The 18,622-nt window shown below is 37.2% G+C and overlaps 1 protein-coding gene across 6 annotated transcripts in view; it reads right to left on the bottom strand.

Moving 5' to 3' along the window:
• The window catches only part of PDE1A (phosphodiesterase 1A), a 320,097-nt gene that overhangs the window by 86,716 nt on the left and 214,759 nt on the right, over nt 1–18,622 (bottom strand). For all 6 annotated transcript variants that reach the window (XM_055308586.1, XM_055308585.1, XM_055308587.1 and 3 more), the window contains one exon: nt 9,989–10,102. In XM_055308586.1, coding sequence (XP_055164561.1) covers nt 9,989–10,102 — 114 coding nt within the window. The remainder of the gene's footprint in view (nt 1–9,988; nt 10,103–18,622) is intronic.

Here is an 18,622-nt window from a genome sequence, read left to right as displayed (position 1 = left end):
TTCCCTGAATCTTTGCAGAGGAGAGTGAATAATTGAGAAAAAAATGGGTTCTGTTGGCAAGGAAGAAGAGAATAGTTAATGCTGGATTTAAGTTTGAATTTATCTTTAACACTTATTAATTATATGATCCTGAGCAAGTCCATTTAGTTTCTTTATGCCTCATGTTTCTTAACTTTATAGTGGAAATAATATAAATATCTAATTCCTAAGTTCTCTTGAAAATTATATACAATCACATATACAACATGCATAATATGTTGCTTTGGGTATAATTAATCGTCAGATAATGTTAATTGTTAATATCATTATTGGAAAAGAATATTTAAATTGATACATTTTTCCTTTTTTTAAAGATTTTATTTATTTGAGAGAGAGTGAGTGTGCACAAGTGGGGGTGGGGAGGGGGCAAAGGGAGAAGAGACGCCGACCCCTAAGGGGTCTAAGGGACTAAGCAGGGAGCCTGATGTGGGGCTCTATCTCAGGACCCTGAGATCATGACCTGAGCTAAAAGCAGATGCTTCACCCACTGAGCCACTCAGGTGTCCCTAAATTTATATCTTTTGCAAATCTAGTAAATAATCATTTATATTTTACTGACCTCAAATTTCACGAACAGTAAGATCTTATATAATCCATGGAGCTTTTTCTTGTTAGTCATCTCTCAAAAGATCTGGTCAGATTTTTTTTTCCCTGTTTCACTAGTGAGGCTGTTTTTGAAAGTTTGTAGAAAGTAACATACCACAGATGGACAGAAAATATGAAAATCAACCGAAATGTACTGCCACTTTTTCTAAGCCTGGTTTTCACACTTCATCCACAGGGTGAGAACAGCCTACAAACACAGCACTCCAAACAACCACCCCTCCCTTCAACTCACACCATAAAAATGGGAGTCCATAAAAAATCATAATTTGCTTTTTAGTGGTTCACTGAGCTCCAATAGTGTCTTAGCACCTACCCTTCAAATTGATTTCCCTCAGGGACTCCTCCAAATAAAAGCAATCTAAAATATACAAGAGCCCATATCTATAAATGCTTCCTCACTAAGCAAATGATAAGCAGCCCCCTCCTGTCACCCTGCTGGTGACCAGGGTAGGTTAGACATGAGCAGGTCTCTACAAAGGACTTTGCAACTATGGATAAAGCCACAGAAATCCAGAACAGAAAGGGGCTGGAGACTTCATCTTCCATGTAAAAAATAACCAATGACTAGGGAAAAAAGAAAAAACTCTTGCCCGTAGGCTTATCCTTAGTAGGAGAGAAGCCTGGATAGGATTTGTTCAACGTCCCACACAAATCCTGATCCAGGCCCCCTGCATGCGGTACTGACCTAGACATTTTAATTTTTACTCCAGAGAGGACAAAGTTGTTGTTGTTCGGCAAAGTGTTCTCCTCCAGTCTCAATTGTGTGGCATGTGGTTTAAATAAAATTGATCTCTTACCTGCCTCGGGAGATACCTGACCACTGCACTTACATATCCAACTCCCCTGGTCATACTGTTTGAGGGATACACATGTGTTACCTGACCAGAATCAATGAAACAAAGGTTATGTTTGCTGGAGCCTCTGAAAAAGAAACCCTTTCTCATTCCTGCTGGATTTGAAGATGTGAGGCTATAAAGCTTGAAAATAACCATTGCCATCCTGCTACCACTCAAAGGATCAAAAGGAGGCTATTTCAGTGCCAGTGAAACACAGAGGTGAGTCCCTTGACATCATTTTTGCCTGGAGTCACCTATGCTTAGACTCCGCACTAGCCATCAATGTTTTGGCAGTGAGAGTTTCTGGAAGGTGGTTTGGTTGCACTTTCTGTCATTTATAATTAAAATATTTGTAAAAGGTGTTCATTAGTCCTGCCCTTCTTTTCCCCTTTGCCCATGCTGGCTCTAGGTGTCCACGGAGTACACATGGGTCGGTGTCATCATGATGTGCAGCTTGTAGTGATTAATCACAAAGAGTTTGCTCTCCATTGTCACACTGAGCCCATAGTTTTATAGCCCACAGTCTATATTTTGGCCATAATTATTGTCACGCTCTGGCCAATGATTAACAACTGAGTTTAAATCGTAACTAACCTTTCTGATTTCACAGTGCTACTTAAGTTTTGCCTATTTGAAAGGCCTTGCCTGTGCACTGGTTAGCTCCATTCTTATATTTTCCACTTATGCTTGACCGTTGGTCTCTTTTCCTAGGTAACTTCCTCAGGGTAACTTCTCACCTAAACTACCTATAAATATTATTTCTCTTTAACCCAAATATCTTTTTCACTCTTTGTGTCCAGGCTACGGGAAGCCTTCCATTCTATAAAAAGCATGAAACAAATAAACAGACAAACACAATCAAGTAAAGGTCCCTACTAATAGACTGTTCTGTTTTTGTTTTTTCCTATGCTTGCAAATTCTTGAAAAGTAATCTAATTTCTTCTTGTCCTGTTCCATATTAATTCTTCATACTGCCCTAATCTTTCCTGAAACTCCTCTCAGAGGCATCAGGGATATCCTACCTGCAGCCAGTACTTTTCCTTGTGTCATTTGATTTACTCTTTTCAGTAACCCTACTCTCTACTGGCTTCTCATGCTTCGGATCTGCAGATCTGCCTCCTGCATCTGTATCTATTCTTCCTACGTCTCCTGTCCAATAGCTGCATGCCTAACTTTCAACACTTGTCTTTCCCATATCTTCCCTTGACATATCTACCTTCCCACTCCACCCTCTATTCTACATTGCATCCTGTCCCCTGACTTCAGTTACTAGGGTTGCATGGAGACCCCGCTTGAGATGGAACTCCACGAGTTTTTGAAACCTTAATGGTTAGAAGAAAAATGCACATTTGAAAAGTCAAAAAATAATTTGGGTGTTTTTTTTTTTCTTAGAAGTTTTTTTTTACTTTCAGAGAAAGGCTGCTTTTTTGTTCTTTTGTTCTATGAAAATTTTTTTGAATAGGTCCACTAGCTACATAAAATTAAAGCAAATGCCCTACTCTGCCATACAGAAAATTGAGACAATGTGACTGCAAGAGGCTAATTATCTCTGAACAGTAATGTACACAGTTGTCCTCTTTGGAAGCACAGCTGCATCACTAAGGATTCAGTGTCCTTTAGGAAAAAAGTGACTTTTTTTTTTCTAAATAGAGATTTAGACTGCATAATCTTTGAACATAGTTGTTGTTGAGATGAGATGAATGTGCAACCTAATGTTAATTTTGAGAGCCCCTTCCTATCTCCTGGCCTAGCTTGAGGTCCTGAAGTCAGGATAGGAAAATATGTTGAAAAGCACTCCCATAGGTGATGATAAGCTGACTTCTGGAAGATGGGCTTAGACTTTAGAGGATGCAGATAAATGCCTGGTAGAGGGCCTCTGTGGAAGGGGTTGTTTGTGGGCTCTGAGAGCATCCATCAGGACGGTCCGACAGCAGTTACAGCTCTAGCATCAGTTTGGGGAACTGGAGGAAGATGTTGAGCTCATGCTTGGGAGTAGGGCCTACCTATGGACTGCTGGATTTCAGGGGAAAATAGGTGATCTGCAGAGGAACAGTTCAGCAGTTTGAAGCCAGAGAGCTGCCAGCAGAGGAAAGGGACAGCGGGGAAGATGGGTAAAGCAAGGTAAACACTCACTGGGCATTCTCAAAAGCTTTAGGATGGGGAACATGTTGAAATAGCAAAGGAGTTCCAATTATTGAAATAAAATTAAAGGATAAAAATATCTGAGACCCCTGTGTTACAATCCCCAATTTCACATCTCTGACACTATATTTCTGAACTCTAATACTCAGATATTTGGCATGTTCCAGACATTTTTTAAAAATTACTTTTGTTAGAAGCTCTCTATTTAAGAATAAGCATGAGGAGCTTTGCCAGAGAACAAAACCCATGAACTTAAAGGAATACCTTCAAGTCCGATTCTATCTAGTTTGGAATCTTGACTCCGTACAATTCTTACTGCCTGTTATTCTCTCTGATTATGACTGAGTGCAGCTCTTTAGTGTTTCCTCCTGTAAAATGTCAGGATGCTTGGGTTTCTCTCTCTAACTCAAACCTTCTCTGTTTCTTGCTTGCAGCACTTGTTCCTGTGCCTAGGTTTGTCTTCACAGCTCTTGACCCAGTTCTAGACACCAGCTATGTGCACAGTTGTACTCCTAACTCTACTGACCTGGGTCGGTTCGTGTATTTACTTCAGATGCTCAATAACAATTTGCTTCATGAGTGAATATTTGTTGGTAAATTCCTGTACTTGATGATTTCAAGGGGGTTAGGTTTCCAGGTGCCCCAAATTTCACTCAATTTCTATCAGCGTAACTTCCAAAAGTCCTGATTGACATCAACCTGTTCTTGCTCAAATCAATCTCTCATGAAGTCAACTGAAAATGTTTCTATCAAGACATGTTTCCTTTCGAGATTCCTTTCTATCAGTTGGGCTTTGCTTTCATTTCCAGGTAACTATAGCCCACCTGTCTTCAGTTTTTCTTTTCAGGATCAAAAACCACACTCAGGAAATTATTTGTTTCACTAGGAAACAAAAACTATATATCTTAATATGATATGTACCCTAGAGGTATCTGCATTTTTATTAGTAAAATAAAAGTAGTGGTTATTATTTAACTTTTACTCCATCTGGTATTGTGCTACATTTAATCCTCAGATAGGGATCCCTGGGTGGCGTAGCGGTTTGGCGCCTGCCTTTGGCCCAGGGCGCGATCCTGGAGACCCGGGATCAAATCCCACATCGGGCTCCCGGTGCATGGAGCCTGCTTCTCCCTCTGCCTATGTCTCTGCCTCTCTCTCTTTCTCTCTCTGTGACTATCATAAATAAATAAAAATTAAAAAAAAATTAAAAAAAATCCTCAGATAAACCCTATGAGGTCAGCATTTTCATTATTCTTGTTTCATAGATGATAAAGGTAGGAAATAGAGAAGTTAAGTAAGTTGCTTAAAGAAAGGAAGTATTGAGTGGAGGATTGAGGCTTTGAACAGTCCATTCTTTCTGAATCCAGAGTCTGTGCTCCACGGTAATCCTAAGGCTTGGATTGATCCATATAACAAGATGAGGCTACTGATTGTGTTATTAGGTGGTATTAGAAAGCATAATATCCATCTCTGAAAGGATACCTGCCAGCCATCTGCCTCCTCTCATGAACAGCAGCAATCCATGAGGTCGAGGATGCTCCTTTGCCTGGCAATATCCCAGTCTAAATAAGGATAATCGGACAGTTGTTTGTTTGTTTCCCCCTTAAGGCCACATGTTTCTGGCTTACAACCATGCAGCTTTGAAAAACCATAACCTCTAGGGATACGCCCAAAACAGGACTCATAAAATATTGGCATTTACATTTGTAAAATGTCTCGCTAAAAAAAAACCAACAAACAGTTGTATTCATTAGGAAATTATGCTATAATCCTTCAAAGAGGGTTATTATTCAAATTCTGTCAGAAGAAACTCTGTTTTCATTTTTTTCACTTATCTTTCTCATCCTTCCAGAGAGATTTTTTTGTCTGTTTGTTTTGATTTGTTTTCTTAACTGAAACCCTGAAGTTACTAACCCTTAGCAGGAAAACGTGTGTGTGCATGTGTGTGTGTGCGTGCGTGTATGGGTTCTAAACCAATTGGTAATTTGTTTTGTCTTGCTTTTATCATGTGTTGACCTTTTTCTTTGGTCCAGCCCAAAATGATAAAAAAAACTGCCTCTCTGGAATACTCACTAAACCACTTTTTTCTAGAGAAAAAATTTTCCATTAAAAAACATCTCAAAAGCCAGTAAGTTTTTTATTTAAAGTTTAAAATCAACTAAGTGCTTCTTCATCTCTCCTCCTAACTCATCTGTTTTACTAATATTCCAAGGCAAATGCAATCCTAATAATCGTAAATGTATCTCAACAAAAACATTCTCAGTTTCCTGCTGGGTCTTACTAAGTCCATTGGAAATCAAATCACAGCAAGTATTATTGCTCTAAAATTTCTAGCTGGTATTTTGATCATAAAGTCACCGCCTTAGAATATACATAAGAAATCATCTTAGGCCTAATCAGTGGCATACTGGTAAATGTTTAACCACAGGCTCTCCAGAAAAAACAAATCCTGACTCGTTGCATTTCCCAGTTTCCATGGTGTAAATAAATACTCACACTGCAGCCAACTTCAAGCTACCAACGTGGCATCACTGAAGGCAGAGTTGGCAGTGATGCAAACACAATCCGCACACCACTGAGGCTGACAACTCTGACAGCATGTGAGCTTTCATCAAAATTTCCAGTAAGTCTCCAAAGTCTCCAGAGTCTGATGTTAGTGAGGGGATGCAGAAGAGATGCTTGGGTAAGCTTTTCTGTCAATTCATTTCCTCCTCTGTATTAGGTATGTAAAATGGTGATAAAAAAAAGTTTCTGGCTCATAGGATTACTGTGATGGTTCAATGAAATAGTGCATGAAAATGCTTTGAAGAGTTCCTGGCACATAGCAGGCAATGTATGGTAAGAAGAGGCTTTTAGTAATAAATGTTAGGTATTGTTTTTCTAGGATCTACAAATCCAACTGTCAGAATGTTTTATTGTACATTGTCACCTTAATCTTTCAGAGGTCATTAAAAACCATCCTTGGGCAGCCAGGGTGGCTCAGCGGTTTAGTGCTGCCTTCAGTCCAGGGCGTGATCCTGGAGTCCCGGGATTAAGTCCCATGTCAGGTTCCCTGCATGGAGCCTGCTTTTCCCTCTGCCTGTGTCTCTGCATCTCTCTCTCTATGTCCCTCATGAATGAATAAAAAGAAAAAAAACATCCTGAGAGGATGCCAGTTACAGAGAGAAGAGCACTAAGAGAGAGAAGTCATACCTTAGTTTCTGTCCCTAGTTTTGTCATAGCCTAAGTCTGTGACCCCTGGCAAATCTGCTTACTTCTAAGAGCTTTAGTTCTATCTATCATTAGTAAAGTGCAGAAAATAATGATCACCCTGTCAGCTGCATAGGATTATGGGGAGCCTATATGATAAGCCCTTGGACATTGGTCCAAAGGTGGGGTAGTATTATTAATCCAATTTAGAAATCAAGATGCATGGAAGCATTAAAACAGTGAAAAGTTTTGTGTCATTTGAGTAAAAAATGAGAGTGACAGTATTAAGAGCAGGGATTTTTTTTTAAGAGAACACACACACACACACATACTAGTTCTACTGTGAAGCAGTTAAGTACTTTTTTTCTTCCCACAAAAAAGCAATTTTCTAAAAAAGTAATTTTCAAATGAAAAGGAACTATACTTAGAAATGTAACATATGTGTAAATGAGTTAGGGATCATGGAGAACTAAGTTAACAAAATTTCCACAGAATCATAATTTTCTGGGAAACTTAATAAACATAGCATATAATAATCTATCAAATGAAAGACAAGATATATTTAGGGAAATGAGATCATCAGCATTATGCCATTTTAATGTTATAAATAATGTAAATCTCCAAATAATTCTTTAAGATAAAATTTCCTTAGTTTTATAAATAAAACTAATAAATAAAAATGTCAAGGACAGATTGAAGAAATCTTAAACATATCACATTCACTCAATTTGTGAATAATTTGTGAAAAGCATACATGAAAATGAAGGAGCAAGGAAATTACAGGAACATTGGATTTTTTTTTTAATTTACACTTCGAATCTCTGTTTGCCTAGAAGTACACACATTATATACACTCAGTGAACGTTAACCAGGAAAACAATTCTGCATAAGGTTTGTAATCTAAAAGTGTGCCTATGATCCCCAACCCCAATCTATGGCTCTAAATCATGTTTTAACAGAAGAGTTCTGTCTGCGGAGAAGGAAAAAAATCACCTGTGCAACACAGCCTGCACCATGCCCTCTATTGTCTGTTATTAGTGAAAATTCTCATGGTTTGATATTAAAAAGGTCAGTATATGACATAGAAAGTCCTCCAAGTTTCCTTAGTTATGGGAAAGAAAGCAACATGAAACACTGTGTATACAGTGCGCTACCTTACATAAAAGAAGAGAAAAATATGGAATAAAAATTTGTAATAAATCATTGGAAATATATATAAGAAATTTATGAGTTGGAAACACAAGTATATTGGGATGGGATAAGGCAAGACCTTCATGAGGCATCTTTGTACATTCTCTTGATTTTCAAATCATGTGAATTTTTACCTGAAACAGCTCTGTGTGTGTGTGTGTGTGTTTATGCCCAGAACACATGGATATGTACGAACTTCAGTCTCACATCTGGCTTAACAGTTGTCACCTCTGCCAAGCTTAGGCCTGACTCATGCTTGGACACCTGCAGAAGCGAAGGGGCATGATGGAAGTCTACACTCTCCTTGTCCCATCATCTGTTCCACTCACTCTGCCGTTTCTCATCACTTGATGATGTGGGGGGGGGCAGTGGGGGAGTCGCAGGAAATTATAGGAGTCAAAGGATGTTACAAGACTGGCGTTTGTGTGTGTTGTCATCTATGTGACAAATGCCCAAATGCTGCTTATTTTTCTCTTATTGGGAGCTTTTGTGTGTCCTTCAGAGAACTTGCTACACCCTCCTGGGTGTTATGTGTTCTCGGATATTTGGACTGGATCTTTATGATTTTTCCCTGGTTCATTCAACAATCATCCCATGCAGCCAGCCTCTTTTTCGTGTTCTGAAGTCAGTTTTCTTTCATTATGGGTGAATCCCTTCAAAGGACTCCTACTCCACTTGCTTTATGACTTTGAAAAACTTAGTGCCTTTTCTAGGCTAAACTCTGGAAGGACATGTCCCTCCCTCTATAGTGTCCCCCTTTTTTTAAAAAAAATATTTTATTTATTTATTCACAAGAGACACAGAGAGAGAGAAAGGCAGAGACACAGGCAGAGGAAGAAGCAGGCTCCATGCAGGGAGCCCGATGTGGGACTTGAACCTGGGTCTCTGGGATCAGGCCCTGGGCCAAAGGTGGCGCTATACCGCCGAGACACCTGGGCTGCCCTACAGTGTCCCTTTTACCTGTGAATTCAAGGTAGTTTGAATCAGCCTGCCACCTTTATGTCTGCTGAGGTAAAGAAACCAGTCTCAGTACCCTCTAAACTCCAAGAGGTAGTGGTCAAGTCTCTTACAATCTGTCATATCATACTCCACTGAGTCTTCTATTAGCATTAGGATCCTCAGCACCCCCTCTTGAGGTTCTGAGGTAAGTACTTCCTTGGAGGAAAAAGAGAAAATGAACAGTTCTCTCTTAAGGCCAGGGTTTCCTAGTCTCCATATTATCAACATTTGGGGCTGGATAATTCTTTGTTGTGAGGGATTTTCTTGTGCATTGTAGGATTTGTAGTTGCATCCTCTAGCTTCTCCCCATCACATAACAGTAGCACACTCCCATCAACCAAACCAAAAATGTCTCCAAAGAGTGTCAAATGACCAATGGAAAGCCAGTCACCTGGTCAAGAGCCACAGCAGGAGGCTAAGAATACTCTTCAAATAAATCCCCATTTCCTAATTGTCTAACCACTCTGCTAAATATGAGGCTAGGTGATAAGGTCTAGGTGATGCACTTGGGACTGTCTCTTAACAAGCCCTGCACAGAGAGTCTGATGGGTACATCTTAGGGGAATGTGTGAGCCTGTGACGCCCATTTTCTTAGCAGGAACTCTGAAATCTTGGGATAATAGGAAAATCTGTACATCAGTGAAAATTGATATAAGCCTATATCTGTCTCTGACGTTTACAAATCTGCGCCTAAAGATAATGAGGGTAGGAGCGAGGAGACTTTAATTTGTTCATTTTATGACTTAATTGTTTGGCTATTTTTTTTCCATATTCAGCTCTTCAGATTTAAATGTGTATTTTTTTTTTTTTGGAAAGGGTCATAGTCCAGTTAAATAGCTACATGTAGAAAAACCCTTTAAATTTTTATAAGATTTGATTTCATGACTAAGATGTGCTAAATTCATGTTTGAGATAAATGAAGGCCAAGAAAGAGGAGAAAGGGAGAGAGGCAAAGAAGTTAAAAGGGAAGGGGGACTAAAGCATACCTTGTTTCGTCAATGTAAACAGCTTCCAATACAGATGCTGCATATTCAATATTCTTCTTTAAGTCTACGACGTTAACATCACCTCTCTCCAGCTGCTTCACTAAGCATCTTAGTCTGTTTCAAAAAAGTAATAAGAAAGAGAAATAAAAAGAGGATTTATTATAACTATATGGAAAATAGTCCAGTATTAAATACACAAATCAAGTTAAACTAGTAACATATCTTTCTAGGTCATGAAATAGAAATATTTTCAGGAATTTTTTTGATATAATTAAGTTCAGTTTTTGTCACTTAAACAACTCTTGAAAATTATATCCACCTCTTAATAATATTAGGGCGATAGATAGCTATTTTAGGTATTTCAAGGATAGTCTTTCTGAAAATTCAAAACAATATAAATATTTCCATAAAAGTATATTTCTAACATTAGAATTTATTCTGTGGTTGTTCTCTTTTTTCAGAGCTGGCACTAAAATATTATTTAAAGGGTACTCTTTATATCACCACTGTAGCAACTATTCACTGTATATAGGAACACAAACAAAAACGAAAGGCAAAATATCTGAGAAAATATAATTATGATGAGAAAAAAATATATGTATGTATGCTTAGTATTTTTACTGAAGTGATTTTTCACCTGAGACAAATCTGTACAATATTTTCTTTTGCTTTTGCACATACAATGTGTCCCAACTCCCCAAGGAAATTTGAAGCATAGGGATCAACTAAGCCATGTCTGGATTCCTGACTCACAGAAACTGTGAGATAATTAATGTTATTGTTTGAAGCCATTAAATTTGAGGAATAATTTTTTATGCAGCAATAGATATCTCATGGAGTAAGATAATGTAAATACGGATATCTCTATATGTTTCCTAACATTTTAAAAAATTTCTGTGCATTAATTTTATAAACCAAGTGTTTCTGAAGATGCTACTCTATCCTCAGCAGAAAAGGAAAACATAATCCTTACTCTCTACGTACTATTGATAAACAACGTGAAGACAATTTGTCCATTTTCCTAAGTCAGTAGACAGAATTTAATTCCATTCCTGAACAAAGGTATTTTAGAGAGAATGAAGTACATCTGCTTTTAGGCACCACCTTAGAGGTAGTGTAGCAGATTTTCTGAAAATTTACTTTGGATGATTTCTAATACTAAGACTAAGGGTGTAAAGACAAGTTAAAAATTTCAGCAAGAGTTTTCACAGATACTTTCTCTCTCCATGGGAAAAAAGCCATGCTTAGACTAAAAGTTCTTATTCAGGAATCTACAAACAATTATTTTGTGTGCCATACATTTTTGTGTGATAAAATATTAGCAGATAACACATTGCAAAATAAAATCTATGTGTTAATAAAAAAGAATCTTATTCATACAGTCAGCAAACTAAAACAAAGCGAAAGTAACAACTAAAACAGGTTACTTAGAAAGGAAAAGCTAGGCTTGTCCGATTATGATGATAATGGAGTAACACATTGAGTGTTCTGAGAGTTTTGTAATGCTTAAGACTCAAGCATGTTATACTTAGTGAACTACCTTTTATGTGTGAGAGCAAAAGAGTCTCACAGTCCACAATGACTTAAAAATATACCACTCGTGTATCCTTCTTGTGAAAATTACTTGGTGCGGCTTGGTTGTATTTGGGGTTGTATCTTGTACTTTTAAAAGCAGTAAGTACTTCAGCTGATTGGCTTATCTTCTGAATAAACTCTTCTTATTTGAGTTAGCAATTTTCTCTCCTAAAAAACTACATTTATCTTTTCTTTCTAAAGAATTTATTTATTTATTCATGAGAGAATGAGAGAGAGAGAGAGAGAGAGAGAGGCAGAGGGAGAAGCAGGCTCCATGCAGGAAGCCTGATGTGGGACTCGATCCCGGAACTCCAGGATCACACCCTGAGCCAAAGGCAGATGCTCAACTGCTGAGCCACCCAGGCATCCCCCCAAAAACTACATTTTTCACATTCTCTTAAAGCTAGGTATAGTCATTCAAGTGTGTTCTGGCCAAGTAGCGTAATAGGTTGTTGAGTGAAGACATTCAGAACAATTATTTTGAAGAGGGCTTGAACTCAGCTGGAAGGAATTCTGTTTCATCCTTGCCAGTTCCTTGCTGCCCAAATGCAGTGGAATTGTCTCAAGGTCAAGCAACCATTTAGGATCATGAGGCAACCTGGCAAATGGAAGTTACCCACTATGAATGGCAGAGAAGGAAGATGCCAGTGGCCCAAGTCCCATGCTGTGAACCTACCCAAATGAGGTCACCTGCCTCTGAAGTTATTTCATATGAGAAAACAAAAAAATGTTGTATTTAAGCTACTATTATTTTGGGACTTTTATGTGCAGCTGAACACAATCCTAACTGATAAGTGAAATGAGTAAGAAATGACTCAAAATAAAGAACCCAAGAATAGCAAAATCATCAGAGAAAATGAATGGGGATGTCCCTGGGAAGCTACCATCAGGTGCACTTTCAAATCATGACAGCCTGCAGTTGTTCCCAGGGGTATGATTTTAACAAGTCTGCAATAAAGAAAAACAGATAAAAAGCCAATATCCTTTCTGTATGATAGTAATGGACAATTTGAAATTCAAATGAAAAGCAGTATCATCTAAAATAGTACCAAAAAGGACGTAAGTTTGGCAAAATAACATGGAAGCCCAATGCACTGAAAACTACAGAACATTGCTGAAAAGAATTAAAGTAGACCTAAATAAATGAGATGCATGTATTCGTGGATTGCAAGACTCAATCTTATTAAAACATAATTTCCCCAAAATTTAACTATAGATTCAATGCAATCCTAGTAAATGTCCATGGAGGCTTTTGATATTGTTGTATATATTAACTTGCTGATTCAAAACAAATGTAATAAAAAGAATAATTTGGAGGACTTATAGTATTTTAATACTTATAAAACTTCAAGACTTATTTTATTTTCTCTAAAGATTTTAGTTATTGATTTGAGAGAGAGAGCATAAGTAGGGAGAAGGGGCAGAGGGAGGAGGAGAAGCAGACTCCCCACTGGGCAGGGATTCCCGACAAGGGGCTTGACCCCGGACCCCGGGACCTGAGCTGAAGGCAGCCATAACCCATGGAGCCACCCAGGTGGCATTTCAAGACTTATTTTAAAGCTACAGTAATCAGTACAGTAAAAATAAGATAACATGGTATATTATTAGCATCAGGATAGGTTGATAGAACAATGAAACAGAATATAGTCTAGAAAGATATCTGCTAATATATATAATTGATTTTGGAAAAAGGTGCAAAGATAATTTAGTGGAAAAAGGATAGTCTTCACAATAAATGGTGCTGAATAAATAGAAATATCTATGTGTGAAAGGAACTTTGATCCATACATGCATCACAGATCCAAATGTATATCCTAGAACTATAAACCTAGAAGAAAACAGGAGAAAATTTTGTCCTCCTGACTCAGCCAAAGATGTCTTATATATAACACCTAAAGCACTGTCTATGAAAAACATAAATAAGTTGAATTTCATTAATATTAAGAACTTGTTTTCAGAATTGTTATTAAAAGAATGAAAAGAAAAACCAAAGACTGGGAGAAAATATTTGCAAATCATATATCTGATAAAGGATGCATATCTAAAGCATAAAGATCTTGCAAACTCAATATAACAAGATAAACAACCCAATACAAAATTTGCAAATGATTTGAACAAACTCTTCACTAAAAAAGATGTATTCATGGCAAATATGAAAGGATGCTCAAAGTTACTAATCATTAGAAAACAAATTAAAACAATAATGAGATATAATCAAACACTTATCACAATAACCAAAACTAAAATAACTGGGCATATCAAGTATTGCCAAAGATGTAAAGCAACAAAAACTACCGTACACGATTGTTGGGAATATAAATACATACAATCATTTTGAAAATAGTTTCTTAAAGGTTAAACATGTATCTACCATACAAATCAGCCATTCCATTCTTTGGTGGAGAGAACAAGAAATATACGTCCTTTCAAAGACTTGTACACAAAATAAAAGCTTTATTTGTAAGAGCCCCAAACTGCAAACAACCCAAATGTTCATTAACAGTAAACAGAAAAACAAACTAGGACATATCCATCCAAAGAAGTTCTACTCAGCAATAGAAGGAATGAACTACTGGCATGAGTAGGTGCCAAATACTTATACTGGGTAAAATAAGATATGTGCATACAGCCTGACTCATTTTCTACAAAGCTATAGAAAATGCAAATGATTCTTAGAGTGACAGGAACAGATCAATGGTTGCCTGAGAATGGTGGAAGTAGGGATGAAGAAGGAAAGGGAGGGATTACAAAGGAGCTCAAGGAAACTTTTGAAATTAAGAGAAATGTTAATTTTCTTAATTGCGGTCATGGTTTCTTAGGTGTATACATATGTCAATACTTACCAAATTATAAGTTAAAACTGAAATATGTAATTTATGTATCAGATAGAAAAAGGACATATGCAAAACAGGTGCTTCTTACATATCGTCATTTTCATCAATTTTATTAAAATACCAAAATTCTAACATATACTATTAGAGACATGAAAAAAAAATCTGAACCAGCACTATATTAATGATATCTTCCCAAGAGAATGATGCTAATCTTTGATAATTCCTAAGACTTTTAACATCAGCCTGAATATTACAAACAGGTTTTGATCTTCTTAGCTTTTTGGAAGGGCTTCCTTACCTTCTAATGATCAGAACACATAAAAGAAGACAGAAATGAAAATAGAAACGCCATCTTTGAAAATAACTGACTGGCTTTGTGATTCAATAAGTAATTACAGAGGAGAAACAATTTCTACCTTCGAGCAAAAAATACTTAGCTGTAGAAAACAATTGAGTATCTTTTATGCAAATATAGAGCTGTGACTTTCCAAATCAAAAAATACCCAATATAAACTGGTGTAGTTTTCATAATCAAGTGCTTCAAATACTATAAGGTTACCTTCTAAGATACTACTACCATGACCCAACCTTGCAAAATGATGACCTGCCTAACTAAGGATATTCTCATATTGAAAAATCTTCTGTATCTATGCAACTCTTTATTAATTCTAGGATATAAAATGCCCAGGACATTCCTAACGCTATGGAGCCTGAATAATAAATTAATAAATGTAATTTAAAAGAGAATTGATAATCATTAAATCCCTATAACATCCCCCTTTGTGATCTGATTGAAATACAAAAGTGAGAAAGACATGGTTCTAGGAACACCATACTGAGAAGCAGAAAGGTAAAGCTAGAAGAGTATCTATAGCAGATATTGACATTAACACGGAGAGACGGCCTTACACAGGAGGGCACAAAAACACACAAATAGGGACTGTCAACAAAGAAGCTGCTATGTAGTTTTCAGTAAGTCCTATTGCCTCTGATTACAACTTGGTAATAAAAATGATAATTAGAAGCTGTTAAATAGTGACATTCTCTTGTCTACGCTGCAGGTCAATGCTTAGGAAAGTAAGTCCTAACCTTGGCCTAAGCAGCAAGGCTTATAGATTTAATGAATTTTTAGGACATTTTTCTTTCACCTAGGAAAATATTATAATTGTAAAGCTCCTGTTACATTTATTTTATGAGATAAATGATTCCTAAAAAAAATTGATATTATTAAAAACAATGGGAACAACTGTATGGCAAATATTAATTGCCTTTAAAATAAGTTTACATTCTACATTTAAGGAGCAAAATAATCCCACTGAGGTGGAGAATAGATGAGGGAAAAATATTCTTTTTTGAAAAAGTATTTTTTTAAGTACAAAGGGATATATCATTATTCTCTCTCTTCTCCCAAAATCACAATTTAGGTAAAACTATCACTTTACTGCAAGTAAACTTTTTTTAAAAGATTTTATTCATTTATTTGAGAGAGAGACAGAGCATGAGCAGGAGGAGGAGGAGAGGTAGAGGGAGAGGGAGAAGCAGATTCCCTGCTCAGTAGGGAGCCCAATGCAGGGCTTGATCCCAGGACCCTGAGATCACAACCAAGCCAAAGTCAGAGGTTCAACCAACTGAGCCATCCAGGTGCCCTTCAAGTAAACTTTTTATTACAGAAATGGGCAGGCATAATTCCCAGCATGTGGAAAAATTCCTTCTAAGTAGAGACAAAAACACTCAAACAGGGACATCTGGGTGGCTTAGCAGTTGAGTGTCTGCCTTCAGCCCAGGATGTGATCCTGGAGTCCCATGATCAAGTTCCACATCGGGCTCCCTGCATGGAGCCTGCTTCTCCCTCTGCCTATGTCTCTCTCCCTCTTTCTCTCTGTCTCTCATAAATAAATAAAATATTTTTAAAAACCATTCAAACAGAAACACTTTCAAGATCAATTTTTTTCCTATTTAGAAGCCAAAGAACAGTAAGATCATGTTGACTATACAGAGGGAAGCAATCATTTGTGCCTGGCTATTGTTCCTTCTCTGAAATACTTTGGGCTGTGTGAACTCCAGGATTTTCTTTAAAGGTTATATATTTAAATAAATATGTATATTAAATATATATTTAAATACACATATTTAGACACATTTACATCTATATATATTACAGATTTAAATATGTTTATTGTCTTATTTATTTGTATTGATAAAACCATAAAATGCAAAAACATGTTTATAAAATAGTTATTATATATTTAATAACTATATTTGTGTTTACATAGCTTTATATATATATTTTAGCTTTTTATTTATTAATATAAAACACATATGTTTTGGAAAACACATATTTAGCACTGAGCTCAGATAGCCACTCTGTGCTAAATATCCTTAGCTTGTCCCTCCTCCTAATCCACTTTACTGCACTGTACCCTAGTCCTTGCCCTGAGAGGGAGTTATAAGAACTACATCAGGTAACCATTTGAGTTTCACAATAGGAAGCATCACAGGAGATAGGGGGGAGAGAGAAGAATGAAGTCAGAGTATTATTATTCTCTTCTTCTCCCTGGATGGTCACTCCCCACAGAAAGTCACTTGTTAGGCTGTGCTCTCCGTCTTCACAGAGTTCTCTTTCTGTCTCTCTGTCTCTCCTGGTGGTTTCTACACTCATCCCAGAACTATAAATCCTCTCTAATATTAATTTCTCCTCAAATTACCATTTTGACCATACCATCTATTTTGCTTTACTTCCATCACACCTCCTATAACACCATCCTCTCAAATCAGAGACTCAGAGATTTTCAGTACAGTCCTCTGAGTGTGTTGAAAAGACTGTAGAGACAGGGCTTTAAAGTCAGTAAGGATTCACTCTACTTACATTCACCTTTTTCCTGGCATTCATGGAGAGGCGCAACACACTGGGAGGACAGCTACTTCAGCTTTCTAGAACGATCAGCATTAGAGTGAGTTCTGGTTCATGGAAACTGCACACAATGCTGGGGAAATGTAGGTGAGCCACAAGACCAAAGTGCCACTTTCACACTGGAGCAACCTGACACTTGAAAGGGGGGTTTTGGGGAGATAACTGATGCTTGCTGGGTCAGAGAGTATGTGGTACAATTTTTCAAATTTAAAGAAAAAAGTAGACAAAAATAGATTCATGGTTTATATTTAAGCCTGGTGGATTAAAAAAAAATGCCTTTACTACCTTTCAGCCCTGAAACATCACTAACATCACATAAAGGGACTGAAAAGGTAAAAAAGCTACAAGACAAAGGGATAGGAAAGAAGATAATGGCAGAGAAGTTCACAATACATTTTTGGGAAAGTTAAACAGTGAGATTTGAGGACTGATTTAACAGATACCAAGAAAGAAAAACAAAGCAAAGTGCTTTCAAAGGATAATAACAAAGAGAAACAAGACCATTATTCCTCACAGAACCTCAGAATAGCTTAGCAGGTAGGGATACCAAAGATCTTACAATGTAGGAATCTGGCTTCAAGTTCAAAACAGGAGGGTGGAATTTCTTTAGAACTTTCAGATTTCTTTCTCCACCCAACTAGTGGAAAACTATCCTTACCTATACTTACAGCAAACATGGAAATGAGGCAAGACTGCCAGATTGAAAATAGGAGGATTAAATGAAAGTATGCTGAATGATGACAGCCCAGGTGTCTTTTCTCCCACCTATTAAGAGAATGAAGACTGGAGTACTCATTGTGGGAGAGACTATAAAGCCTATAAAAGAGAAATGAAATTTTGGAAACAGTTCACAGCTTGCTCACCCTTTGGTGAAGCTCAGCAGGTGACAAGCACCACCAATGCACAAAGAGATTCTAATCACTTCTTAGAGCCACACTCTTTAGTATTAATGGCCTATCAACAGTGAGCAAGCATGGAGGGAAAATCTCCAACATAAAAAACAATGTTTTTTACATAGACAAATGTAAGCAAAATTTCAAAAAAACTTGGGGAAAACAGAAATAATACAAAAGCCAAAGATAAACATTTAAAAAAATAAGAGATTTTTCTAAGAAAAATAAGAGATTCATCCATGCAACAAGAATATAATGCTACTTCTTATAAATGGAGTAAGTAGTATTGAAGAAACTCTTAGAAATTAATCCTAATTATTTACATAAAAATCTCAACAGAGGGAACCCTGGGTGGCGCAGCGGTTTAGCTCCTGCCTTTGGCCCAGGGCACGATCCTGGAGACCCGGGATCAAATCCCACA

Source organism: Nyctereutes procyonoides, unplaced genomic scaffold (genome assembly GCF_905146905.1).
Source record: "Nyctereutes procyonoides isolate TBG_1078 unplaced genomic scaffold, NYPRO_anot_genome, whole genome shotgun sequence".
Classification (NCBI taxonomy): domain Eukaryota; kingdom Metazoa; phylum Chordata; class Mammalia; order Carnivora; family Canidae; genus Nyctereutes; species Nyctereutes procyonoides.
The sequence above is the reverse complement of the archived record's forward strand: the minus strand, read 5'-3'. Positions and strand labels throughout refer to the sequence as shown.